Raw genomic sequence first — 26,046 nt, 5'->3', positions numbered from 1 at the left:
CCTCAGTTGCCCACAGTGCTGGGATTACAGGCATGAGTAACGGTGCCTGCCCCACCACCCTACTTCATGGAAAGCCCTCCTGTGCACCCGGCCCAAACCCAGGGTGTTCCCATCTAGATTCCAGTACCTGTGAGTGGGGGAAATGTGGACATTTGTGCTGTGGAGCTGAAAAAGGAAATAAAACCAACACACCAAGAGCCGCCACCCCACCCAGGCAGAGGCTGCCAAGAGCTCATGATCCGGGCTCCTGCTGCCCAGGGGAAAAGTTGGGGCCAATGGCCAGGTGGGCTGTGGGTCCTCCCTGGGGACCGGACAGTGGGGAGCTGGGAGCAGGAGCTTCCGAGCCCCACCATGTGCCAAGCCCCAGGAACCTCAGAGACTTCTCTGTACCCCAACTCTACAAATGGGAAGAACCTTATAGCCCATGCCATAAGGGGATGCATAGAGAGCCAGAGCTGCCTGGCTCCAGACCCCATGCTGCCCCATCCCACTGAACCCCACCTCCCAGAGAGACCCCTCGCCATGACCAAGGCAGCTGCCACTCCAGAGTCTCTGAATGAGCCTCGTTTCTAAGCACCAGTGGGTGAGGAAGAAAGAGGGGTGGGTGAAGAAATAAGAGGGGCGGGTGAGGAAGTAAGAGGGGCGGGTGAGGAAGTGAGAGGGGCGGGTGAGGAAGTAAGAGGGGCGAGTGAGGAAGTAAGAGGGGCGGGTGAGGAAGTGAGAGGGGCGAGTGAGGAAGTGAGAGGGGCGGGTGAGGAAGTAAGAGGGGCGGGTGAGGAAGAGAGAGGGGCGGGTGAGGAAGTGAGAGGGGCGGGTGAGGAAGTGAGAGGGGCGGGTGAGGAAGTGAGAGGGGCGGGTGAGGAAGTGAGAGGGGCGGGTGAGGAAGTGAGAGGGGCGGGTGAGGAAGAGGGGCGGGTGAGGAAGTAAGAGGGGCGGGTGAGGAGGTAAGAGGGGCGGGTGAGGAGGTAAGAGGGGCGGGTGAGGAGGTAAGAGGGGCGGGTGAGGAGGTAAGAGGGGCGGGTGAGGAGGTAAGAGGGGCGGGTGAGGAGGTAAGAGGGGCGGGTGAGGAGGTAAGAGGGGCGGGTGAGGAGGTAAGAGGGGCGGGTGAGGAGGTAAGAGGGGCGGGTGAGGAGCTAAGAGGGGCGGGTGAGGAGGTAAGAGGGGCGGGTGAGGAGGTAAGAGGGGCGGGTGAGGAGGTAAGAGGGGCGGGTGAGGAGGTAAGAGGGGCGGGTGAGGAGGTAAGAGGGGCGGGTGAGGAGGTAACGGGTGGGTGAGGAGGTAAGAGGGGCGGGTGAGGAAGTAAGAGGGGCGGGTGAGGAAGTAAGAGGGGCGGGTGACGAAGTAAGAGGGGCGGGTGACGAAGTAAGAGGGGCGGGTGAGGAGGTAAGAGGGGCGGGTGAGGAGGTAAGGGGGTGGGTGAAGAAGTAAGAGGGGTGGGTGAGGAAGTAAGAGGGGTGGGTGAGGAAGTAAGAGGGGTGGGTGAGGAAGTGAGAGGGGTGGGTGAGGAAGTAAGAGGGGCGGGTGAGGAAGTGAGAGGGGCGGGTGAGGAAGTGAGAGAGGTGGGTGAGGAAGTGAGAGGGGCGGGTGAGGAAGTAAGGGGTGGGTGAGGAAGTAAGGGGGCGGGTGAGGAAGTGAGAGAGGTGGGTGAAGGGTGGGGAGCTTCTCTGGGGCAGGGCAGGCCAATCCCTGCTGGCGGGTACTACTCATCAGACCAGCCAGCTCAGCCTCGATCGATGCCCCCACAACGCCAGGCCCATTAGCGAGGCTGGCACCTGGCCCTCGAACCCTCATTCTCACCGCGTGGCTGGAGCAGGAAGGTCTGTGATTGCTGTAATTAACTGGCAGTATTCAGCCAGGAGTTAGTCAACGAAACGGATCTGGATTGGAGATGACAAGACCCCGTGTCCGCGTCACCTCTGCTGTCTGACCTCGAAGATTAGCGCTGAGGCCCACGGGCAGATGTAATTAACAGCTGACACCCCAAAGTCAGCGAGGGAGTGTATTGAGGGCAAAAACAGGACTGCAGCGCCACAGCAGCACCTGTCAGCCACCCAGGCTCAGGCCCACCCCGCCAGGCAAAAACCACCGGCACCCCCTGAAGAGTCATCGGTCTTTAAGAGGCGCTTGGGGGCCAGGCCACAGGACCACTCTCCAGCGCACTGTAGACCGAGGCGGGCGTGGCCTCACCGTGGTCAGGCCCCAAAGCCACAGGCCCTGACCAGGCCAGCAGCGAGCATGGAAGGAAAGGGGAGGGGAGGGTAGGGCACCCTGAGACGTAAAGACTCCCCGGCCGAGCTCGACTCAGGCATTCCCCAGCCGCTGTTCTGCACGGCCCCGACCCACCCCAGGGCCCGGCCCCGCTGCAACTACTCAGGGGAACGGCGGAGACAACAGAACGGTGACTATTGGACGTGCTTCCCTAAAGAGGGTCCCTGGAACGTCTTTGTGAGATGCCATGGCTGGGGGCTGCCCAGAGCTTAGCAGGGCCAGAGCCCCAGGGGACGGCTCTGGTGTCCACAGCCCATGCCTAGCCCATGCTGCCGATGGAGACACAGGTGAGGGGCAGCTTGAACAGATGGGTGAGCGACAGACCCCTGTCTCAGCCCCTTGGAAGGAGGGTCCCCAGCTGCACTTTGCCCCCTGCTTTCAACCATGCAGGGGCAGGTGCCGGCCAGGGTGGGAACCCAGGGGACCCTGTGTGTCTGCTAACCTGGGGGGTCTTCCTGTCATCTGTTCTGTCCCCAAGTCAGTGTTTAAAATTTTCTTTTTAATTACAAAATATTTTTAGAGACAGGCTCTCTCTCTGTCTCCCAGGCTGGAGTGCAGCAGTGCGATCATGACTCACTGCAGCCTCAACCTCCAGGGCTCAAGTGATCCTCCCACCTCAGCCTCCGAGTAGCTGGGACTATAGGCATGCAGCATCATGCTCAGCTCCCAGCTCAACCTTGAAAAGCTCTGGGCAGAGTCCACTCAGCAGGAGCCTCGGTGTGCCACCTGCCATGACTCTGGAGCAGACCCACCAACGGCAATGCCAGCTGGGCCCTCAGCCGGTGTAGGCTGCAACAGCTGGAGGGAGGGCGGGGCAGCTCCACAGAGCCTGTGTCTGCCAGGGCTGCTCCTCCACTTTCTACTTTCGCCTACCGACCTGTTTCCACCCAAAACCTGGGAACCCAGCCCTGGGCGGACTTGTGGCGACATGGACGTGGAAAGGAGCCCGGCCAGAGGAGGTCCAGCCCCTTGGCCCAGGAGGCCCACGGGAGCCACAGGAAGCCACCAGCCAGTGAGTAGGGAAGTGGGACAGGAGCTGAGTCACCCCAGCCACTTTCCTTGAAATCTGCCCAGTGGAACGGGAATAGCAGACCCCAGAGGAAAGAGCCAGTCATACCCCCACCCACTGGGAACGGTGCGGGTCTGGAAGGTGAAGTCCCCATCGCACAAGTGACAAGAACAGGCTGGGAAACCTTCTGGAGTCACCGCAGCCCTGGTACACGGGACAGCAGGCACACCACAGCGCAAGGCTGAAGTCACGCCGCGACCCCCTGCGTTCCGGGGAGAAGCAGGAGACCAAGTAGCAGCAGCCGCCCTACAAGGCTCCCAGGACAGGGCTCTCCCGACCCGCGGCCTGCGTCCACCAACGAGGCTCCACCTCACAGCTGCAAAAGGGCGGGGGGGGGGGGCGTCAGCCAGTGGTGGGCTCCCATGCCCACCCTGCCATCACATGCCACAGTCATCAAACCCAAACTGACAACGGGAGGTGTGGGTTTCTAGCTTGAGATGCGTTTTGCCGGGGGCCGATTATGTGCTGAACAGCGTGAGCTTAGATGCTGGACCCTGGGAGCCGGATGGAGCCGGGAGAGTCCGCGTGGGACCAAAGAAGCTGAGACAGGTACCCTGAGGGAGGTGGGACATTAGGACAAGGAAGAAGAAAGGGGCACAGGGGCTGCAGGGAGGCAGAGGGTGCATCAGGGGAAACCGGAAAAAAATCACCCTTATATCCAAGTGGCTAGGGGAGGCCTTGCCTCCATTATCCCAGGACAGGCCCCCAAAGGCTGACACGCCAAGTACTGGGCTCCTCCACCCTGCCCGGGGCTCCCCACTGTGCTATGCGGAGAAGGGGTCGGGATAGGTGGTGGGGTCCTCTCCGTGGGCCTTGCTCCCCTCTGGCTCTGGCTTCCCCTGACCACCAGCCCCCTGGCCCCCGGGCCAGGAGAACGGAGAGGCACCATGAGGACGCCCGCGGCGCTCACACCTGCGCTGGAGACAGACGGGCTCCAGACGCCTGCAGAGCCGCCGCCGCCGCAGACTGACACCCACGCGAGGCGCGCCTGCCAGGCGGGATCCTTCCTCCGTGTTTGTTTTGCTGTTTTCTTTGAGAGGCAGATTTCCGAGGCAGCGGCAGAAAGGGGGAGCCTCTCCCCCGCCCAGGCCGGCTCCACGGTGGAAGCATTCCCACGGCAGCTCACGAGGATGGGTCTGTGGTCCCTGCTCCGTGGTCCCCGCTCACGTGGTCCCTGCTCACTCAGGTGGGATCTTGGTTTCAGGTGGCACCAGGGACCGAACAGTAACCGGATCTGCCTCCCCTCTTGCCTGCAAAGCCAGTGACAAGACGAGGCAGGCAGCCAGCAGATACCACCAGGGGAAGGCGGCACAGGGCCCCGCGGGCCTCGATGACAAGAGAGCAGTGCCAGCCCCACTGCCACCACCTGTCGGCCCCGTCCCTGTGGCCCAAGCCGGGCTATGGGTGGCTGGGCCACCCCTGCCGCAGGTAACACAGCGGCCAACACCTGCTTGGAGAGGCCTCTGGCAGCTTCCAGGGCAGGTACCATGAGCCCCCCAGCCAGTGTTAAGGGAGCAAAGTGTGGGCAGGGAAGCCATGAGTCCCGGCCACGGGGCTGGTGACAAGGAGGCGGGCTGGGAATGGGCTCAGACTCTTGTGCGCCCAACCCCAGCTCCCTGCACCATGGGTGGTGCTGGGGTGAGGTGGGGCTTCCTCTCCAGCCAGGAGCACCTGCTCAGAACTGTCCTCCAGACGGCGGCTCTCCAGCCCACCTGGGAAGGCTCTGAAGCCACCCTGTTCCCAAAGCGCCGGCCTCCCAGAGCAAAGGCCCGCAGCACGATTGCCCCCAACTGTTTCCCAGGGAGGGGGTGCCTGGTCCCAGGTGCTGCCTGTGCCTCCTGGAGCAGCTGAGGACACGCGAGGCTCCCCGTACCTCCGCCCCCGGCCGCCTTGGCAGACGGGCGCTGCGTCCCTGCGGGAGGCTGCTGCCTGCTGCACACGGCAAGCAGATGCCACACAGCTTGCGAGGGTGCCTGGCAGCAGCCCTGGCTTCGTCACACAGCAGTGGGGGCGGCGGTGGAGGCTCCACGGCCTGCCCTCTGCAGAGACACTGGGCAGGCCCGACAGCTGTCAGACCCCAGCCTGGCTCAGGGCTGCCTTCAGGGTGTGGAGCTGGGGAGCTGGAAGCACAGGGCCTAGCTCCAGGCACAGGCGTTCCCGGGGCACCCTCGGGGCAAACACCTCTTATTCAGTCAGTCAACAAGCACCTCCAAGGACAAGGGATGATGGGGGGATCCCGACACACCCGCAAGGCAGGCTAAGCCTGGCGCCCAGGAGGCTCAGAAGGGAGTCAAAATCTGTCCAGGGCAGGGGGTGGGACACAGGGCTGGGACCCATCCCCCAGTCTTGGGACTCCTAGGCTGAGGTTTCAGATGCCTATGGGGGTGGTTGGGTCTCTGTGCAGAAGAGGTCCTGGTAGGAGAGGCAGGGAGGGAGGCGGTGGCCAGGCTGCCATTCCGAGGAGGGGACAGGTCCCTGCTTGTACCCAAGGACCCGGTGCCACCCGAGGAGTCTGGGCTACAGCGGGAGCTGGCCCAGCTGCGTCGAAGGGAGGGCTGGGTGGCCCCGGGGACGTCCCTTTGGTGGCTGGGACAATGTGGGAGGAACAAAGAGACTAATAGCTACCAGGGCAGAACAGGGTCAGGGACGCCTCGGCTCAGACTGCAGCCCAGGCCGGTCGCTGGGAAGGGGCTGGGGGTGCAACCCAGGATCAACTCAGGATCACGCCCAAACCTGCAGCCTCCTTCTAGAATGTTCTGCATGGTGCCCGGGCACTCCAAGCCCCATTTCTCCCAGAAAGTCAAGACAAACAGGCAGCCACTTGGCCCTGCCTGCACCCTGCACCACTGGGACAGAGGAAGCCACTGCAGGCTCCCGGCCCAGAGCCATTGACGGGGGGAAGCCATGGCGGACCCACACCTTCCAACCCCACCGGGGAAGCACACGCCCTCCCAGGGCAGATGATGGGGGTCACAGGGGTAGGACGGGGAGTCAGGGGAAGGGGTGGCAGTGGGTGGAGGGGTAGGGGAGGCACGTAGGAGGTGGGGGTGGCAAGAATGGGGAAGGTGAAAGGAGGCAGCATTAGGGTGGGGGGCAGGGAAGGGGAGGCGGGGGTGGGAGCCAGGGTGGAGGCCTGCTGCATTGACGCTCATGCCACCATGCCCGGCTGTGGCACATTCCCACCCAGTCCCCACGATTCATGAGGTAGAGACCTGCTCCTCACCCAAGAAAAAGTGGAAGCTCAGAGAGGCAAAGCGGCCTGCCCGGATCACACAGCAAGGAAGGAAAGTGCTGGGGCATGCATCGGCGATTCGCAAGCGTCTGCCCTTGCCCAAAGCGCCCCAGCCTCGGGAGTGAGTAGGTTAAAGGGTCAGGCTGGCCCTGGGGATGGGTGTCTGGCCCGCGCTGGTGGGCGGGTGACTGAGCTTTGAAGATGAGAAGATGTCTCAGCGCCTCCAGAAAAATAAATCCCAGCGAGGGCCTCCTCTTCCTCTCCTTCCCAGCCTTTCTCCCAGGGCAGCGCATGCCACAGCTTCGTCTGAATTGAATTTTTAAACTACACCCTTGAGACACAATGAGAGGAGAGACGCGGAGGCAATCGCAGTCAGATGGCGAAAAACGAGAGGCACTTCCAGAAGTCGTCAGGCGCCCACTGGAGAGGAGGGTCAGGGTGAGTGAGAAGGCTTGCCGCAGGCGGCTGGGGCCCAGGGCACCCAGAGGAGGGGCCGCGTGCGGCAGCACAGCCTCTGCTGTTCCCTGGGTGCGCCAGCTCTGCCACCTCTCCTGCCACCTCCCCCTGCAGCTCTGGGAGCTGCCCTGCTTCCATCCCTGCCCCCTCTGCCCAGGACGTGCCGTCGCCAGGAGGCAGCCCTGGCTGCGGGCCTGTGAGCTGGCCAGCTCAGCCGCTAGCCCGCTGGGGCTTGGTGCTCTCTTGGGCACCTGGCAGGCACCAGAGAGACCCCACTCCCCGGCAGGTGTGGCTTTCACAGAGGCCCGGTCTCCCTTTCTGCAGGGAGGAGGCTACACCTGCGGGGCAGGGGTCTATGGAGTCTCAGGCACAAGCTGGGGGTTGGAATTCCCCATGCCACTTACAACGTGGGACCCGGGCAAGCCGGAGGCTCAGTTCTCATCCACCAGAGGCGAAGGGTGTGTGAGAAGCACAGCGAGCCCGCCAGGGGCACAGCAGGTGCTCGATACACAGCCACTGCTGCGATCAAGGGGGGACTCGATACATAGCCACTGCCGCAATCAAGGGGGCACAGCCACTGCCATGATGAAGGTGGGGAGGCCCTCACTGGTCCAACTCCAGGACGGAGCAGAAAGGCAGCTGCGGGTTTGTGGCCCCACCCAGCTCCCCCGACCCGGGTCGTCCAGCCACGAGAAGCAAGAAGGGCTGTCACGCCGCAGATGGCCCACAAGGACCAGGAGATGTCACGCTCAGGGTCCAGACACGCACCGCGCCAGCCCGTGTGTACAAAATGCCCACAGGTACATCTACAGAGGCAGAAAACAGACAGCGGCCGCCGGGGGCTGGGGGAGGGCGTGGGGGCTGACGGCAAATGCAACCGAGGTTCTCTTAGGGGTGACCCAAATGTTCTAGAATTAGATGGTCACACAACTGTGTAGGAAAATCACCAAATCATGCGCTTCTACAGGGTGAATTTTATGGCATGTGAATTGTAACTAAAAAAATTTTAAATAAGAAATCCAGACCCCTCCCACTGCCAAGTCCGCCAAAGGTTCCCCCTGCTGCCCTCTGGCGCAGATGGGGAGGTAGCACCAGGGAGCTGGGGGGGTAGCACAGGGGAGCTGGGGGGTCCACATGTCCCCACTGTCATCCAGGACTCCACAACCCACAGGGAGGCAGGGTCAGCGTGCTGACAGCCAGGCATAGACCCTTTTGTGCGCCCAACGCCAGCTCCCTGCTCCACTGGCAGTGGTGCTAGGGGTGAGGGGGGCTTCCTTTCCAGCAGGGACCGCCGGGACCACCAGCTCAGAACTGTCCTAACGGCGGCTCTCCCAGCCCCCCCGGGAAGGCCCAGCAGCAGTGGGACACGGACACGACCCCACCCGCTGTGGCTGCCATCTTGCGACTTGATCTCTCTGAACTTCGGCCTTCTCAGCTGCCCGAGGGTCCCGGGAGGGCTGCCGGCCAGTTCCACGGACGGGGAAACGTGAGGTCAGGGTCCGGGTGACTCCATGAGAATGGGGACCAGGTGCGCTGAGTGGCTGAGGTCACGACGAACGAGTCACCCAGTCCCTCCCCATCCAGACCAAGGCCTGACAGGGGTGACCAGATGGAGATTCATCAAAACGGGTGGGGGCGACGAGGGCCCAGGCCCGGCTGAGGGCGTTCCAGGACCCAAACACTGCTCCACATCGGCAGACTCCGAGCCCCACAAACCTTGGCGTTCCCAGCTCAATAGGGGGTGAGTTGGGCGAGTGAACCGATGGGCACATGGCTCAGGCAGTGGCACTGCTCGCCCGCTCTCCCGACCCTCTGCCATTCAGTTCCCAGGCATCCACCCCGGGGGCATCTTTCCTGGGGGGCATCCACCATGGGGGACCCTTCCCAGTGCCCAGGTCGCAGCTGGGAGGGAGCAGGGCCCCGAGGCCATGGTGTCTGGCCTCCCGCCAGGGGCGCCCAGCGGCACTTTGTTCCTGGCCAGTGGGGACCAGCGGCCTCTGGCACTCAGGCCACCCGCTGGCCGAGCCACCAAGCCAAGTGCTGGGGCCAGCAGCATGGGGCAGCGGAGAGGAAGCGACGGCCCTGTGAGGCAGGCTCCTGCTGTGACGCCCACGGCCGCTGCTGGGCCCAGGGAGGGAAGGCGAGTCTCAACACCTCTCTACCACCTTCCTTGGCGAGGAGGGAAACCTGCCCTTTCCTGACCACGTCCTCTGCAGCGTTACCCAGGGGTGGAGCCCAGAGGCCCCAAAGCAGACATAGCTGCTGGATGAAAGCAGGATGCAGGGATAACCCAGCCCAGGCAGCACCAGCGCCAGTCACGTGTCGCCCGTGGCCTCGGAAATCCCTCACCAGCCCTGGTTCTCCTGCCCCCAAACGCTGAGAAAAAAGACAACTGCAGCAGCAGGAGCTGGGCCAGCACTGACCTCGCTTCTCTCCGCCCCTCTCAGGAGAGCCCGAGTCTCGACTCCAAGCTCAGCTTCCTCCCAGGGTCTGTCCCCAGCTGCCTTGTTCACCGCCCCAGAGAGTCCAGGATGCCTCCACCAGGCAGGCAGTCCGCTTCCCCCTGAGCCACCTTGCCTGCAGCTGCCCGGCCTCTTGACACAGGTGGGGCCCATGCAACCTGGCCCGCTCAGGTGTGGCCAGGGAGTCCCCTGCCAAGGGCGTGGAGGGTTTTCTGGCGGTCCTGCCTGTGCCTGGTTTGCCAGGAAGAGCCAGGAGGCGAGGGGCTGCCCCCTGGTGGTACAGAAACCAGACCCCAACGGGCCTCCCTCCTGGGCCAATACCCCCCATCCATCAATGTCAGGTGTGTCCTCTCACACTCCCCCACTCTCCAACGAGCAGTAGCAGAAAGGATCCAGGAAGGAGACATTCAGAAATGAGAAGACCCCCAGCCCGCCCTGGTCAGGGCAGGTGTCCCCTCTGCCAAGCTGGAACCCGGGTAATGTAAAGACGGACATGGCTCCTGCATGTGTTGCTGTGGCCACCCCGGAGGGCCCTGGCACCCGGATCTTAACCCGTGGGCCATGGAGGTGAATGAAGCAGATGCCACTGGGGTCCCTGTTTCCTCAGCCCCCCGCCTGTCAGCAGCGAGTCCAGAGGGTGTCCGAGGCCAGAATCCACATGGCCGAGGCCCCCAGCAGCTCCAGCCGCCCACTGCCCCTCCCCATTTGTGCCAGCAGCAGCCCCGGACAATGGTCATCGCAGGTGCCAAAAAGTACCCCAGAGCCACAGCCAAAGGGGGCGTCTTGAGAGCCTCACTGCACAGACAGGAAAAATGAGGCTAAGAGGATCAGCACGTGCCCAGGTTCACACAGCAGGTCCTGCCCAGGTGATACCAGAAGCCAAGGCTCCAGACCCCGGGGGCCGCTTGTCTATACTCCCCACAGTCTCTGCCTCAGGGAGTTGAGCAGTGGTGGGTTCAGCGGTGCCAGAGACCCCCGCTCCAGACCAGTGTGTTTCCAGGGACACCATGTTCTCTGCCACTTCTGGAGGGAGTGTCAAAACCTGGGCAAGGAGCCACTTGGGGAGCACTAGGGCCCAGCTCTCCCTCTGCAGCCTCTTGGGGCTCCCCTGGTCCAGGGCACCCACCCTCCTCCCGATCAAGTCACAGAGCTGGTAGGAGCACCTCGCTACATCCAGACACCCCTGCAGTGGCTCCGGGGGCCGAGGAAGGACAGAGGCAGGAGAGACAGAAGCACAGAGGCAAAGCGGAGGTGCTGGGGCAGGCGGACTGGCCCAGGGTCTGCAGCTCAGCCAGCACTGCCTGCTCCACGCAGAGCACACGGCGTGGGAAAAACGAGACCTGCTGTGAGCGTGCACGCCGCAGGCGGGAGGCTGAGTCCCGGCCTCGGGAGCCGCCGCTCCCCCCACGCGCAGCCTGGCGGGCCCCCTTACCTCTGGGCTCCTCCGCCTGTTTGGCGAGCTTGCGCAGCGCGGCGGCAAAGCTGGAGGATGGCGCGGCCTGGGCCGACAGCGCGCTGCTGGTGGCGGGGCTGCCGCTGGGCACCAGGGCGCCATTGAGCGGCGAGGGGGTGAGGGGGTTGACGGTGGCGGTGGTCCTGGTCGCGGTGGAAAGCATCCCTAGCGAAGGGGACTTGGGCTCATGGCTCATGCCTGAAACAGGAAAAGAAGAACCAGAGGTCACCCAGAGAGCAGGAGCGCCCAGCACCAGAGCAGGGTCGGCAGGGCCGGTGTCAGCAGCAGCAGGCAGGGAGCAGGGGCAGCCCCGGGGGCTCCAGCAGGACAAGCAAGAACAGGACAGAGCCAGCGCTGCAGAGAGAACAGACCCCGTCCCCAGAGTCCAGCTGGAACCCGGGACAGACCCAAAGGGCCCCCAGGACCCCAGATGCTGAACGGCTTGGGCAAGCACTGTCCCTCTACCTCTCCAGGGCAGTCCGGGCTGGGCAGGTCGTGGGGGATCCCACGCATCACCCAACAGGCCCCTGACCATCAAAGGGCGTGGGGAAGGAGACTGAGGCCCAGGGTGAGGAGGCGTGCGGCCCGCATCCTCAGGATAGAAACACGCTGGTGGAGAGGCCCAGGGACGACGGGAACCAAGACAACTGCTGTGGCCACTGACGCGACAAGCACACGATGCCAGGCACGCATGGCAATGCCCTCAGAAGAGACTGGCGGGAGTTCTGCCCCACGTTACAGAAAAGGAAACTAAGGCCCCAACTCGGCCCAGTCCACGCGGGCACTCAGGGCAGACCCCCGGCCTCCCGGCCACTCAGGGACCCTGTGCGTCTCTGTCTGAGATGGGTCCCAGAGATGGGGCCACACAGGCAGGCTGACGGGGATAGGCGGGGAAGAACACGGCCGCACTGCAGACCCCACTGTGGCCCCTTACTGGGCACAGAGTCTGCCCAGAGATGCTAAAAACAGAAAACCGCAAATCCAAACCGCGGTGCAGCTTGGAATCCTCTTTCCTCCCAGGGCCAAGTTCAGGCCGACCTGGCCCAGCAACGGCTGACCTGGCCCTCCTGGCCAGTGGTGATAGCAGCAGCAGCGGCGGCGGCACCAGAGGTCTGAGCCCAGGGGCAGCCACCTGGTGACATCAGAACCACTGGGGAAAGGACATGGCCACCTCCAAACAAGCCCTCAGTCCTCCCACCCCGTGTGTCCAATCAATAAAAGCCCAACCTGGTCAAAATGTTTCCACCAACATCCCTCCCCCGCAGAGACGCCCCCACCCCTACATCACCCACAGACAGGGTCCCGGCTTCCTCCCTGTGGATGCATTTTGGGGCGGAGGGGCGCTGGGGCCACACATGGTGGGGCTGGTGTCACAGAGATCCGGGGGGCAACACACAAGAGGGGCGGACTGTGCACTTCCTATGGGGTAAGGGCAAGGGGGCCCCCAGGTTCCTCCCCGGAAGAGGCTGCCCTGGCCTCCAGAGCCCACTCCACCTCTGCCAGATTCTAAGTGACATTGACAAGTCTAATTGGAACCTGTCCCCATGGGACAGCAGGCTCGGAGGCAGCGTGGAGAGGACCCCCTCAAGACCTCCTTTGTCCACCTGCTATCCCCAGAACTTGCCACCAAAGGCCGTGAGTCCTGGCCATGTATTCAGGGAGCCAAGTCCTCCCTCTCCTGATAGAGGGGACGTAGGGAGAAAATAATTCTTTGGGGGCACTGAGGGAAGGGCCGGGGGCACTGCCTGAGAGGGTGGGGCTGCAAATGAGAGAACAGAGAGGCTGGAGCGAGTTCGGGGGGCATCGTTTGTTCTCCCCAGTGAGAGCTCACACCTTGGGAACAAAGGACCCCTAAGAGCCCCATGCACATGGCAGGCGACAGCCACGTGGCGCCGTGGCTGTGCCCTGCAGCAGCTGGCCCCACCTAGCCTGTCTTCCCTTGGCTCTTTCTGGAGGGGCCGGGGGTGGAGGGGGACCTGCACCCCCACCCTGCCTTTCCAAGGCCGCTTCAACCCGGCACAGACATCCAAACACGCGGGAGGGCGGGGGCTCTGCCTGGCAGCCTGACTTCCAGAAAATGCGGGCGGCCAATGAGGGCTCATCCTCGGCCAGCCTGAACCCTGCCAGCTGCTCTCTGCTCCGCACCGCCAGCCACGCTGCCCCCAAGGCTGGCCTGGCCTCTGCGTGTCCCCCGCACCGCACTGCCATCAGTGCCTCTCCCTGTGCACAGAGGCGCACCGGGTCCAGTGGAGGCGAGGAAAACGCGCCTGTGGCTCAGACCCAGCTTCTGGGTGCTTCTGGCTGAACAACCTTTTGGGGCAAGTTACTTTGCCTGTCAGGGCCTCAGTTTCTTCATCTACCAAACGGGGTAACAGCACAGCAAAGCCGACCTCATGAGGTCACTCCCCTGAGCATAATGGGGTAACTGACATGAGGGGCTTCAGAGCCTGTGGGGCACCCCAGGGCCATTACGAGACAGCATGCCAGCCAGCGAGGACAGATGCCAGTCCCAGCAGGCAGATGCCAGTCCCAGCAGGCAGGGGGTCCAGCCAAGGCCACGCAGGTGTCTCAGCAAATGGGACCCATGCTCTGAGTCTGCGATGCTCACCCCACTGGAGCCACAATGGGGAGGGCACATGGTGTCAAGCTGGCAGGCACCCTGCCCACGAGCCCTGTGCCCTGGGCCCACGAGCCCACACACCTTCGGCAGAGGGCCACCCCGTGACCCCAAAAGGCCGGTGGCTGGGAAAAGGTGACCCACAGGACACTGGAGGATGGGGGAGACCAGAGCTCTTGTCCTGGTGCCTGCAGGGGACACTGGAGGACATGGCCCACATGGGGGCTGCCATGGGCAGTCCAGAGGACCTCCGGGTCCTATCTGTCACCGAAGCACCCTCAGCACCACACTGAGTAGGCTGCGGGGTTTTTAGTAGGGACTGTCTAGAAAGACGAAGTGGCACAGGACAGAGCCCCACCCTCACAGGGACCCACACGGACATCAATGAACCAGGTCCTCGTGGTCCCAACGAGGCACTCAGGAGGGTGGCGCTAGGAGAGCTGCCTGGAAGACAGGAGCAGGGCCCCGGGGAACGCAAAGACCACCCCCCCAGGGGATACTGCAGCAGCTCTCAGAAGTCACACAGACCAGTCGGGCACCTCTCAAGACAGCCTCACAGTGAGCCCAGGAGAGGCCACAACAGCTGAACTGTCACCCACCACCCAGCCTGTGTCCCACCCCTCACAGCCATCGCCCAAGCCCAAGAGGCCTAACGTACAGATGGGGAAACCGAGACCAGGAGATGACCTAAGCTTGGTCCAAGGTCAGTCAGTTGAGCAACATGTCCAGGACTTGAACCCGGCTTCCTGGGCCCCCAGTGCTCATTACCAGCACCTGCCCAGTACACAGCCCAACCATGGCACCTGATCAGAAGGCGTGAATGGTCACATGCGCGCGCACCACACACAGCTAAGATATGTTGAACTGTAATGGTTAAAAACATTCATCCTGGGCATGGTGGGCACACCTGTAATCCCAGGTAAGTAGGAGGGTGAGGTGGGAGGACCGCGTGAGGCCAGGAGTTCAAAACCAGCCTGGGCAACATAGATGCTGTCTCTGTAAATTACCCTGAAACTACACATGCGTACCTGTAATCCCCACTGTTTGGGAGGATTATTTGAGCCCAGGAGTTGGAGCTACAGTGAGCTATGATCACACCGCTATACTCTAGCCTGGATAACAGAACCCTGTCTCTCAAAAAATAAAAAGAATGTCTATAGAGTCTTCATCAGTCATCCTTTCAAGAGGTAGAGACCAATTCCCTTCCCCAAGCGTGGGCCAGACTGAGCAACTCACTTCTGATGAACAGAGTATAATGGAAGCAGCAGTCTGCAGCTGCCAAGGTAAGATCACCTCCTTCCTGGCCCTCTTGGGTCACTCCAGTGGAGGGGGGTCAGCTGCCGTATCATGAGGATGCTCAAGCAGGTCATGGAGAAACCCACATTTCAAAGAACCAAGGCCTCCAGCCAACAGCCATGTGGGAAGCCACCTTGGCAATGAATCCTCCAGCCCCAGGCTGGCCTTCTGATGAGACCGCAGCCCCAGCCAACATCTCAAGTAGGCTCATCACAGACCCTGAGCCAGAACCACCCAGCTAAGCCATCCTCCAATCCCTGGCCCACAAAAACTGAGATAACAAAGGTTTTGTGTTTAAGCCACTGAGCTGCGGACAGTTGGTCACACAACGCTAGATAACTGATACGGTCAGCATCACCACACCCTCTATTAATCCAGGCCGCCCCCTCAATCCATCAGAAAGCCAAGAAGTGAAACTATCTGCACACAGAGACTCTGCATCTTCACCCAGAGTCTCCAAAACATGTCCCTTCGATGCCAGAGACCATCAGCATCCCCCATCCCCCTTTCCCACATTCCTCAGAGAGCCAGCCACTCTACATCTTGGCCGCCCTATGAGAAAGCTGTGACTGGGCCTATTTCCCAGATAGGCGAAGGCACGCTTGGAGCCCAGGTCCAGTGCAGAGCAGGGCTGAGATGACCTCAGCACAGTGCCCACGTGACAAGCCAGCCAGGGCCCAGCTCGACCTGCTCCAGGGCCGCAGGAGGGGCCGATCTCCGGTGCAGGCTGGGTGGCTGACTATGCCCTGCAACCCACACCACATGCTACCACAAAAGGGGAACGTGGGGCACTGTATGGTCATTTCACCTCCAGGTGACCGGCCCTGAAGGTCTGGGAGCAGATGCCAATTCTCTCTCCCGTGGCCTTCATGAGGCTGGCTGGCCACCCAGGCAGATGTGCTGTGACCACCAGCCACAGGCACGGGCTGGGTGGCTGAACTAGGCTGTCTGTGTTGCTATAAAGAAATACCCGAGGCTGTGTAATTCATAAAGAAAAGAGGCTGACTTTGGCTCCTGACTCTATGGGGTGTACAGGAAGCGTGGTGTTGGCATCTGCTTCTGGGGAGGCCTCAAGAGGCTTCTAATCATGGCGGAAGGCGAGAGAAGCCAGCACATCCAGTGGTGAGAGAGGGAGCAAGAGTGGGGAGGTCCCAGGCTTTTAAACACCCAGAGCCTGCGAGAGCGTGCTCACCACTAAGGTGACGGTGATAACCCCTTCATGAGAGATCCACCCCCATGATCCAATCACTGCCACTGGGCCCCACCTCCAACACTGGAGGACACATTTCCACATGAGATTCGGAGGGGACACACATCCAAACCCTATCAGTGGTACACAGAGGCCATGGCGCGAGTCCCAGACCAGACCCCAAATGGCGCACACACCTTGAAGCTACTGGCAGTGTCTTCAGATGGCAAGGAGAGGAGCTATGTCTTTCACTTTCATCCTTTTTCTCTCTCTGTATGTTCTAATTCTTCTGCAGTGAACCAGGCTTTTAAAAGGCGGACATTCAAAGGGATGGCGGCTCGACGGCACGAAGTCAGCACCGCTAACAAAAGCGTGGGGCTGTCCAGCCACAGGGCAGAGGTGGAGGGAACTGGGGTGTCCCTGCAGGAGTCTGAACCTGAGCCCTCACCCACAGCTCCCCAGCCCTTCTCTGGTGACCAGGGAGGCCCTCTGCCTGCTCCCTCCAATGCCTGGGTCTGAGGCTACCTCAGTGTCACTATCACCAGCCCACTGGCATCCTGACAGCAACCTCCCTACCCCGGCCTCTGACAAAGCCCAATATCTGCTCCCCGGGCCCCATGGGCCCCCTCCAGCCCCAGGTACAGTCTCCCTGGGTCCCTGGGGGTCCCCTGCGGGCAGCATCCCTGCCCCGGTGTCAGCTGCAGGCTCCTGAGGAGCTGTGAGCCTGGGAAGCGGCTCTGCTGATGTCAGGTCACTTAAAATAGAATTCCAAATGAGCGGCTTCATTAGGGGGAATCTAAAATTAGCGCTGCTCCTCAGTATGTGTGCACTGGGCAGAAGGGGCGGGGGCCGCAACAGCCGGGCGCAGCTCCCTTGAGGCCAGGACAGGAGGCCAAGAGCCGGGGAACCCCGAGATCCTTCGAGGGGTCCCCCTGGGCCTGCTGCGAATGGACACAGCCTCCAGGGCCCACCTGCCTCCTGCCCCTCCATCACAGGCCTGGTGGGGTCACTTCAGGGCTGCTGCCCCCGAGGCCTCGGCACAAAGCCCCCAGCCCTCCCCAGGGAGGCAGATGCGGGTCTCCTCCCGTGCAGGTGTTCTCTGGCTGAGGTCAGGGCAGGTGCCAAGGTGTCCGTGGGGGACACAGGGATGGCGGGGGGAGAGGGAGGCCCTGGGAGAGCACACCCCCCTGCTGCCCTCATTACAGAGGTATTTATTAACTTCTGCGCTCCTGGACATTGACTGAATTCTTGTCTACATTATCAGCTCATGTAAATTCATTATCCTAACAGCTGGGAATACGCTCCACCGTGTAAAGGCCTGTGACGGATGAGGGCCGGGGGGCCGGGGGCTGTCTCTGCACTGTACAAGCTCTCTTGACATGTGCAGCTCAGCAGGCGAAAACGAGCCAGGGGTCTAGGTGGACCAGGTCTGTGAGGCCCCCACCCTCTTATTTACATCACGGGCTGCTCTGGACAACCCTTCCTGCCACTGTCAGCTGCCACCTTGACCCCCACCCCCAGGAAAAAAAAAGCTGCCACAGCCAGACACCTAAAGGCCCCTCGGCCCTGAGCACCCTCAAACTGAGGGGCCAGGGAACATACCCCTTCTTCATGTGAGCCTCAACTGTCTGCTCCCTGGACCCTTTCAGAAAGAACCCACCTGGTCTAGACAGTCTGCCTGGCAGAGCTGAGAACCTAGAGGCTTCTGCCAGAAGCCAGAGGGCAGGAAACGGAGAATGAAGCAGCTGCCCACAGCACCACAAAACCCTCAGGTCCCACCATTTCACAGACAGGAAAGGTCTGGGGAAGCAAAGACCCCCCCCCCGGGTGAGGCCCCCCACCCCCCGTAACAAAGCTCCGCTTCTTGAATCAATACTTTCTCCTATTCTCTGGCTAGGTTTCTAATAGGGTCAGAAGCAGCACAATGCTAAAAAAAAAAAAAAAAAAAAAAAAAAAAAAAAAAAAAAAAAAAAAGGCAAGAAGAAAAGGAAGCAAAGTCCCAGTGGAGGGGGCAAGGCTGGCTGGCCCAGCAAGCTGCTGTTTTCCGGAACCCCTCTCGTTCTTGGTTCTTCAGAACAGACCCCAAACCGGTTTGCCTGCTGTCCAAACGCTCCAACAGCAGGATTTAAACGAGGGGGGAGGCCTCTCTACTCCATGAAATATGGTGTCCCATTCCTCGCTCCCCCTCCCCACGAGGGTGGAGGGGCTTATTAATCAGCGTGCCAGCCGCCCTCCCGGCCTCCCGCGGAGCCCGTAATTACTGCTTCCTTTCATCCCGGCTCTTCTCCGGCACCAGACCTCAGGCCTGCTCCCTCCGTGCTCTGTAATTACAAGCTAATAGCTGAGATGAATTTTCTGCTGGGTCCCGGTTCAAGCACCAATCCGCCCCTTCCCCCTGACAGCCCCCCGTGGGGTAATTACACCCCGTGAGGCTGGGCCCAGCAGGCCTTCACTTTCAGGCCCCGCACGCACAATCTGGACCTGGATTCTCTAATCACCCCTCTTGGTAATTTTTCATTACCGCAGAAAGAAATGTTTGTGAACAAATAAAGGGCGTCCCCCAGCTCGGGGACTGGTGCCCGCCCCCGCGATCCCCGCTCCCCCAAAGGGGCGAGGCTTCCGTGGCCCTAACGAGGCCGGGTCACCCTGCTACAGACCCTGGCGGCTGAGGCTGCACGGGCACCACGTGATCCCAGGAGCCTGGGCGGCTTCATGATAAATTCATTATCATATCTGCCCTCCACGCGTTCCAAGCTCACTGGCACAAAGCAATTTTTCTTGGGGGTGGAGGCAAGGGAAGGGGCCGGGAGACCCTGGGGAGAGGTCTTCTTGCTCCAGACGCACGGGGGCAGCCTGCTTCTGCCTTAATTTTTTTTTTTCAACTACAAACACCCCCCCAGGCTGCCCTGGGTCCCCATACTGGACTTGCTTCCCAAGGTCTATGCCCCAGAAACCGGCCAGCGCCATCACTCATGGCTAAGTCAAAGGACAGCCCTTGCAGGTGGCCAGGATCCTGACCTGGAACAAGAAGGGCTGGGAAAACACAAGCAGGTGGGCGGGGGCAACCTGTGCAGCCACAGGAGTCCCTACCCCAGGAGGAAAGAGCAACACAGCGCCTGGCCCGTGTAGACCTGTCCTCTGCCACGCTCACTGAGCCACGGCAGGAGCCCCCAGACGCTGCCCTCCAGGGCCCCGGTCAACCACGTAGAGCCACCCGCAATAAGCCATCTCCCAAGCAATGCCTAGGGCCCCCAGCAGCCACCCTGAACCCCATATTCTGCCCGGGCCCCCACGACACCCTTGAAGCTGCAGTCCTGCTGTGAATGGGGGTGACGGGGAGTGGGCTGGCCACCCCGGTTTCTCCCCAGCCTTCTCTTGCTCACTGCCATGCTGGGAACACAAAGGAGGCCGTGTTCTGCAGAAGAACATGGGGTGCAGAGCTCTCGGGAGACGTCCACACAACAGCATTGGACAGTGCAAGGGACCAGGTCAATCCCAGGGGTGTCACCTGGGGGGCCAGGTCACCTGGAGGGGCTGGCCAGGTCACCTGGAGGGGCTTCCCAGGTTGGACGCCACACTACAGTTTTGAGGATGGCAGGGGGGCTCTGCACAGAAGGCGCTGGATGCTGAGGTTGCACTCTGGGGGCCCGCAGACAGCAGCCTCCTAGGAGCCGACAGTCCTGCGACTGAGGTTCACGGCCACAGACTGTTCCCGGAGGTTCCCGGATGGAGGCGAGGGACGGGAAGTCAGGCAACAGATGGCAGCAACATTTGACGCGATTATCCTAAGCGGCTGCTGTGTGTGCGGAGAAGCAGGCCGGGCAGATGAAGGGCTGGAGAGGAGGGCGGCGGGAAGGGCGGGACTGGCAGATGCGGGCGGCAGCCTGGCCTCGGCGGGGAGGCGGCCTCCTAAAGGGGCACGACAGACCAAGGGAGAGGGCGGGGCCCTGAGGCAAGGCTGGGGTCGCTGTCCAGAGCTGTGACTCTGGGAGATGGTGCCCAGCACCAACAGCGATCAGGGTACCAGAGGGCAACTTTTACAGGGCGCCGGCTACCTGTACCCTTACTTCCCTTTATGTAAGCAGACCCCAGAAAGCAAAGCTGAGAACAGCAAAGTGACACAGGCCGCTGGGGCCACACAGCTCAGCTGAGACAGAGCCAGGGGCTCACCCACGCCGGCCGATTCCCAGCCCCTCCGCCACCCTGTGCCCTTGGCGGTCCCTGGGGTCCCTTGTCACATTCTCCCCATGGGCTGCTTCCCGGAGGCAGTGGTCCTGGCGGTGCCCAGGCGCCTCTGTCCACCTGTTTATTCCACACAGTGGGATGCTCACTCCCAGCCTACAGAGGGTGAACGGAGGCTGGAGATTCACGCCCTCAACCCGGGTCACATGTAGAGGCTCAGGAGCCCGAAGGAAACCCAGCTGTCCTGGCCATGGTGCCGGCTGCTTCCCTTTAATGTGCGAAGAGATTGGAAATGGCTGGCGTCACTTGGGGTCCCCTCCCTGTGGCAGCTCTCACCCTGTGGCGGCTGTTTGGGTGCCCACCCTTGTGCTATACCCGTTTTACGGACGGGACCTACACGGCTGGGAATAGGAAGGCTCTGGACTCGAGGCCTCCCCCAGCCCCACTTTCCCACAGCTCTCAGCCAGAGGGCACCTGTGCTGGAGGCCGGAACCGCCCCCGGGTGCGCTGTGTAGCCCATGGCACCAGAGCTGACCAGGCTGCCTTCCATGGCACCTGCTCCTGCGGGAGCCCTTCCTCCCTCCAGAGGCCCTGGGCAGAGGAACGGATGAGGTCCAAGGTGTCCAGGCAGGTGAGAGGTGCCCAGGAGGGAAATCCAACCTGGCTCCCCCACCCCAGGGCGGGCACTGAGGTCTCCAAGTTTCCGTGGCATGGCGGGTGGCGGCCGGGGGGCATGGGCCAGCAGGAAGAGGAGGCTGAGACGCTTGCTCACGAGGACCCACGAAATGCAGGCCCCTCTCCTCTCCCCAGTGTGGAGGAGGCTGAGTGTTTAACAAGCTCCCTCAGGTAAGTGGGAGGGAGAGAGGATCCAGGGACGTCTCCTGTGAGTGCCTGTCCCTTCCGTACCGAGTGAGTGCCGGTACCTATCTACAGGGCCCTTAGTCTCCAGCCAAGAACAGGGACCAGGCCGTACAGGAGCTGGACACCAACAGCTCAAAGAAGCAATCATACAGGGGCCAGGAGTGGCCTGGGCAGCAGGGGAGCTGGCGCGGGGGCAGAAAGGGCCACGTGGCCTTCGAAGAGGGGTCCAGGGTCTCCAGCTTCAGAGGCGGGGAGATGGTGATGACTGGAAAACGTCCCTTCCCTCCAACAGGGCGGACGCCCACACCAGCAGAAATGGGCGCCTTTAAGTCAGAAGGCGCAGTGTGCCTGCCTGCAGGCACCGGGCTCCTCACATCCCACTCAGCCAGCCTGAACTTCCACTGAAGGCTGAGAGCTGTGGAGCCTCGAGGGAACACACTATGGGGGCAGAGCAAAAAGGGCTTGGTCCTGAGCTGGAAAACCAAGGGGAATGGGGGTGGGCCCAGGCTGACTCATGCCCAACAGCTCAGTGCGGACTTCCAGGGCACCACATGGCCTGAGCCTCAGTTTCCCTGTCAGTACCATGGAGAGAGGGTGCAAATGATTAGACGAGAGGGTCAGTGAACAGTGGCTCACGCCTATAATCCCAGCACTTTGGGAGGCCAAGGTGGGGGATCACTTGAGCCCAGGAGGTTGAGGCTGCCTTGAGTTGTCATTGCACCACTGCACTGCAGCGTAGGTGACAGAGCGAGACCCTGTCTCAAAAAAAAAAAAAAAAAAAAAAAGGAGTGGACAAGGGGCCAGCCTTTTACCCTTCAACCTGTTTTGATTTGACCTGAAATCACGCTGTGTTGTTTAAACGAGAATCAATGGGCAATGTCTTAAAATAGGAGGCTTCAAGTCAACGAGAAGGTGCCCAGTTTCTCCCGAAAAGTCAAAGCCATAAAAACCACAGCCCCATGAGTGGCACTTCTCCCTTAGTTTGTCCCTAAGTCTCCAGGTTGCCAGAGTCTGCACCCCTCCCCTCCCTATGGTCTCAGGCCAGCCAGCTTCCTCAACACCAGGTCTTCCCAGTTCTCCAAGTACATGCAGGTCTGAGCAACTAACAGCCCTGCAGCAGCTGCAGCTGCAACCCTCAGCACAGACACTCCACTCAGATGTCATCAACACGGTAACTCCATCAGGGTGTAACAGAAAGAGGTCAACCCCTTCCCAGGCTGAGCTTCAGGGGACGCCTATGAAGGCCACAATTCTGGCGTGTGTCAACCCCAAGGTAGGTCTCCCCTGAATCAAAGCAAGCTCACCAAGTCAGGACTTGCCCTTCAAGTCATAAAACAGTTACATCCGCCTTTGCAAAAAGGTCCACTCTCAAGATGGTTCAAAGTGGCGGACCAGACCCTCTCCCCAGGAAAATACACCTACTGCATGTTGCATAGTTTTACCAAGTTCGAAGAGCCTATCTGTAAACCCTGTGGGAGCCTGTGTTTGAAGATGTGTAGCATCCGTGAACCCAGGCCACAAACTCCTACAGCACAGAGTTCCGTAAGTGGCAACCCACGAGTATGAACACCCTCCCCAATATGACCTGCCTGGACAGATGAAATACAGAGTGAAAAAGAAAGGGCCCAGAACCATCCACGTTCTAATGGCATTTCCTCATCCAGACTCGTCTCCCATCTTCAAAGCCCCACATGCTGTGCCCAGACATCACTAAATGCCTCACTGGAAAAAACCAACAAGCTCCCTCAGCCAAGATGGACTTTGGAATGAGGCTGTCCAGGAAAAGCTCCCAGAACAGTCATGCGCCAGGAGTCGTGGACTCCCTCATCCAACCCAGCCACCAAACAGGACAAACTGGTCACCTTTTCTGGCCACAATCATCCTGTCAACTGCTGAATGGCTGACTGCTTAAGTCTAAATGATTCTGTAATTCTCAACACACACACACACACACACACACACACACACACACACACACACACCCCTCCAGAATCCCAGTGAGGAACTTGTAAATTTCCCAGTCAGGTGCAGACCTGGCTGTTGGGAGCTGGCAGTCTCTGCCCACCAGGACTGGTAACAAAGTTCTTGTTGCGCCCTGAGAAGTAGTCCAGGCTATGTCTCCTGTCCTGAAGGCTGCATGGGGGGTATGGGGTGGGAAGAATGAGCCCGAGGTGGGCAGGTAAGCAGAGGTGGGCCGGAGCGCCCTCCCCTCCCCTGCTTCTTCAAGGGTAATCTGGCAGAAGGAACACAACAGTCTCTCCAGTGGATAAGAGACACGGATGACACAAAACCCCACGGTCCACTCTGCCAGCCGTGGCTGGAGAAACCCCAGCTCCAGCATCCAAGCAGACACAGTCCTGCTGTTAGTGGATTCAGAGTCACTCCGCAGGATCCCAACCAGTCTCAACCTGGAAACCAGATGCTTAGTTAAAATGTCCTCCCTGTGCCCAGGTGACAGGCTCCAGGGGTCTGGCATCCCTGCTGAGGATGGATTAACTTCCTTAGTCCTATAAAGTCTTATAAGATGTACATTTAGGTGGAAACAACAAGTTGTAAAACGGTAAGACTCTATTCAAAAAAGGAGGCCAGGACATCAGCTTGATTTAAAACAGATACGATCTCAGCGCACACCTCCACTCCCTGCACACCCCAGCACGGGTGGGGGCCACAAACCTTTTTCAAGAGACGATCTAAGCGGGTTCCCCCAACACCGCAGAGACCCAAGGCCAAGACCATCTAAACGGGTTCCCCCACACAGCAGAGACCCTGGGCCGAGACCATCTACACGGGTTCCCCAACACAAGCAGAGACCCAGGGCCATGACCATCTACATGGGTTCCCCAACACAGCAGAGACCCAGGGCCGAGACCCTCTAAACGGGTTCCCCAACAGAGCAGAGACCCAGGGCCGAGACCCTCTAAACGGGTTCCCCAACAGAGCAGAGACCCAGGGCTGAGAACAGTGCAGAGACCCAAAGCTGAGACCATCTAAACGGGTTCCCCAACAGCTCAGAGATGCAGGGCTGAGTGGGGCGCCAGCCCAGGCATTCCACAAGGGCGGATTCCGAAACCCTGTTTTCTCATCTGTTACGGGGTGACTAACCGCACCCTCCCGACGGGCGGCAGAGACGACCGCGTGGATCGGCAGCCTCTGGGAGGCGGAAGTCTCTCCAATGCTCCCATCTGGCTGAGAATTTTTGCTTGAACCGCATTCCACTTTGTGTCTTCAACACCCAGTATAGCATCGGCTGTCTAGTGGATCCTCGTATATTTAAGTGAATGGAAAAAATACCACATGTCAAATGCAAAAACATTACAAAAATACACTCAAAGATAAATGTACACTGGGAATTCAGTTGGAAGAATCCACTCACATCCCGAGACTGGGTGAAGCAGCTCAGTTTAATTTTGTTTTTTTGCTGAGACAAGAGTCCTGCTCTATCACCCAGGCTGGGGTGCAGTGGTGCGATCACAGCTCATTGCAGGCAGCCTCGAGCTCCGGGGCTCAAGTGATCCTCCCTGCCCAGCCTCCTGAGTAGCTGGGACCACAGGTGCATCCCACCAAGCCTGGCTAGTTTATTTTTTTTATTTTTTTTGTAGAGAGGAGGTCTTAAACTGCAGAGCTCAAGCAATCCACCTGCCTCGGCCTCCCACAGTGCTAGGATTACAGGCTTGAGCCACCGCACCCCATAAGCAGCCCAGGTTAAACAGGGCCTTCCGAAGCAGCCGGTGACCTCTCTCCAGGCTCTAAGGGAGAGCGGGTGGGAGTTGGGTGAGGAGGCTGGAGTGGGAAAATCATGGTGTGGGTTTCTGCTCCTCTACCAATTACCAGCTGTGTGACTACAGGGAGGATATGGATCCCCGGGGCCCCTTTCTTCCCTGGTGCATGGCTAAATGGGGATAATCCCTGCCTAGCAAGTCAGTCCCTCCCTGGGGAGGAGGAGCACGTTGGAGTGAAAACGTCCCCCCACCATGCCTGGCGCACAGCCCACGGCGTGACCCTCATAGGCTGGGGCAGCCACAGCACCTCTGGATACAGAAATACAGTCTTTCCCATCTGGTTACTAAATCCCAGAGACAACTCCTTAAGTGGGATCAAGACCTGGCCAGCACACCATCTGCCCACAGATCACACCACGTCAGAGCGCCTGCCGTCCCTCCAGGCCCCTCTGGGGCTGTGGGGCATCGCTTGGCACCCCCGGGCTTTGCCCCCCAACCCAGAAGATAAGACTCAGGGTTAGCCTAGAAGTGGCCCTTAAGGCTGCGCCCCACCTCCCTCCCACCCCCACTCGCAAGCTGTCTTGTGCTCAGCTTGACATATAGATTTTCCTTCGGGACGGCTTAACCTGTCCAACATCAATACTGCTCAACCAAAAGCTGGGCGATCGATACCCTTCATTGCTGCCTGTGGCCACAGACCCACCATCTGAGCGCAGGAAGGGCAGGGCTGGGGGAGGGACAGTTTGTTAAAGCATCTCCCGCCACCTGGGCCCAGAGTGCGAACCAAGGGGGCAGTGGTGTGCATGTGAGCCCGAGGGGGCGTTGAGGCTCCTAAGAAGAACCTCTGGTTGTTAAAGCCCAGCAGAGGGGCCGGCAGGGTCTGCTGTGGTGACTTGAGCCTTAGGGCAGAAAAAGCAACTCGAGTCTTCTTGGGAAAAGGGGCCACCCCCAACACTGCAAGGGAGTGAGTTGAGCGTAGGGGAACAGAGCCTTGGAACTTTATAAATTAAAGCCAAGCTGGACACAGTGGCTCATGCCTGTAACTCCAGTGCTTTGGGAGGCTGAGACGGAAGGATCACCCAAGATCAGGAGTTTGAGACCACCCTGGGCAACACAGTGAGAGACCCTGTCTCCACAAAAAAATTTCTTTAAAATTAGCCAGGTGTCGCGGCACGCATCAGTGGTTCCAACTTCTCAGGAGGCTGCGGCAGCAGGATCACTTGAGCGCAGGAGTTGGAGGCT

General features: G+C 60.5%; 1 protein-coding gene across 11 annotated transcripts in view; it reads right to left on the bottom strand.

Annotated features, from left to right (window-relative positions):
- Positions 1-26,046, bottom strand: part of GSE1 (Gse1 coiled-coil protein) — a 502,305-nt gene that overhangs the window by 28,932 nt on the left and 447,327 nt on the right. For 7 of the 11 annotated variants that reach the window (XM_063597799.1, XM_008974329.6, XM_014341875.5 and 4 more), the window contains one exon: positions 10,920-11,138. The exons of 3 other annotated variants lie outside the window; for them this stretch is intronic. In XM_063597799.1, coding sequence (XP_063453869.1) covers positions 10,920-11,138 — 219 coding nt within the window. Of the gene's footprint in view, positions 1-10,919; positions 11,139-11,405; positions 11,427-26,046 lie in introns of those variants that run through there. One more of the 11 variants, XM_063597800.1, reaches the window with a different exon arrangement.

The sequence above is a fragment of the Pan paniscus genome, chromosome 18 (assembly GCF_029289425.2).
Source record: "Pan paniscus chromosome 18, NHGRI_mPanPan1-v2.0_pri, whole genome shotgun sequence".
NCBI lineage: Eukaryota > Metazoa > Chordata > Mammalia > Primates > Hominidae > Pan > Pan paniscus.
The sequence above is the reverse complement of the archived record's forward strand: the minus strand, read 5'-3'. Positions and strand labels throughout refer to the sequence as shown.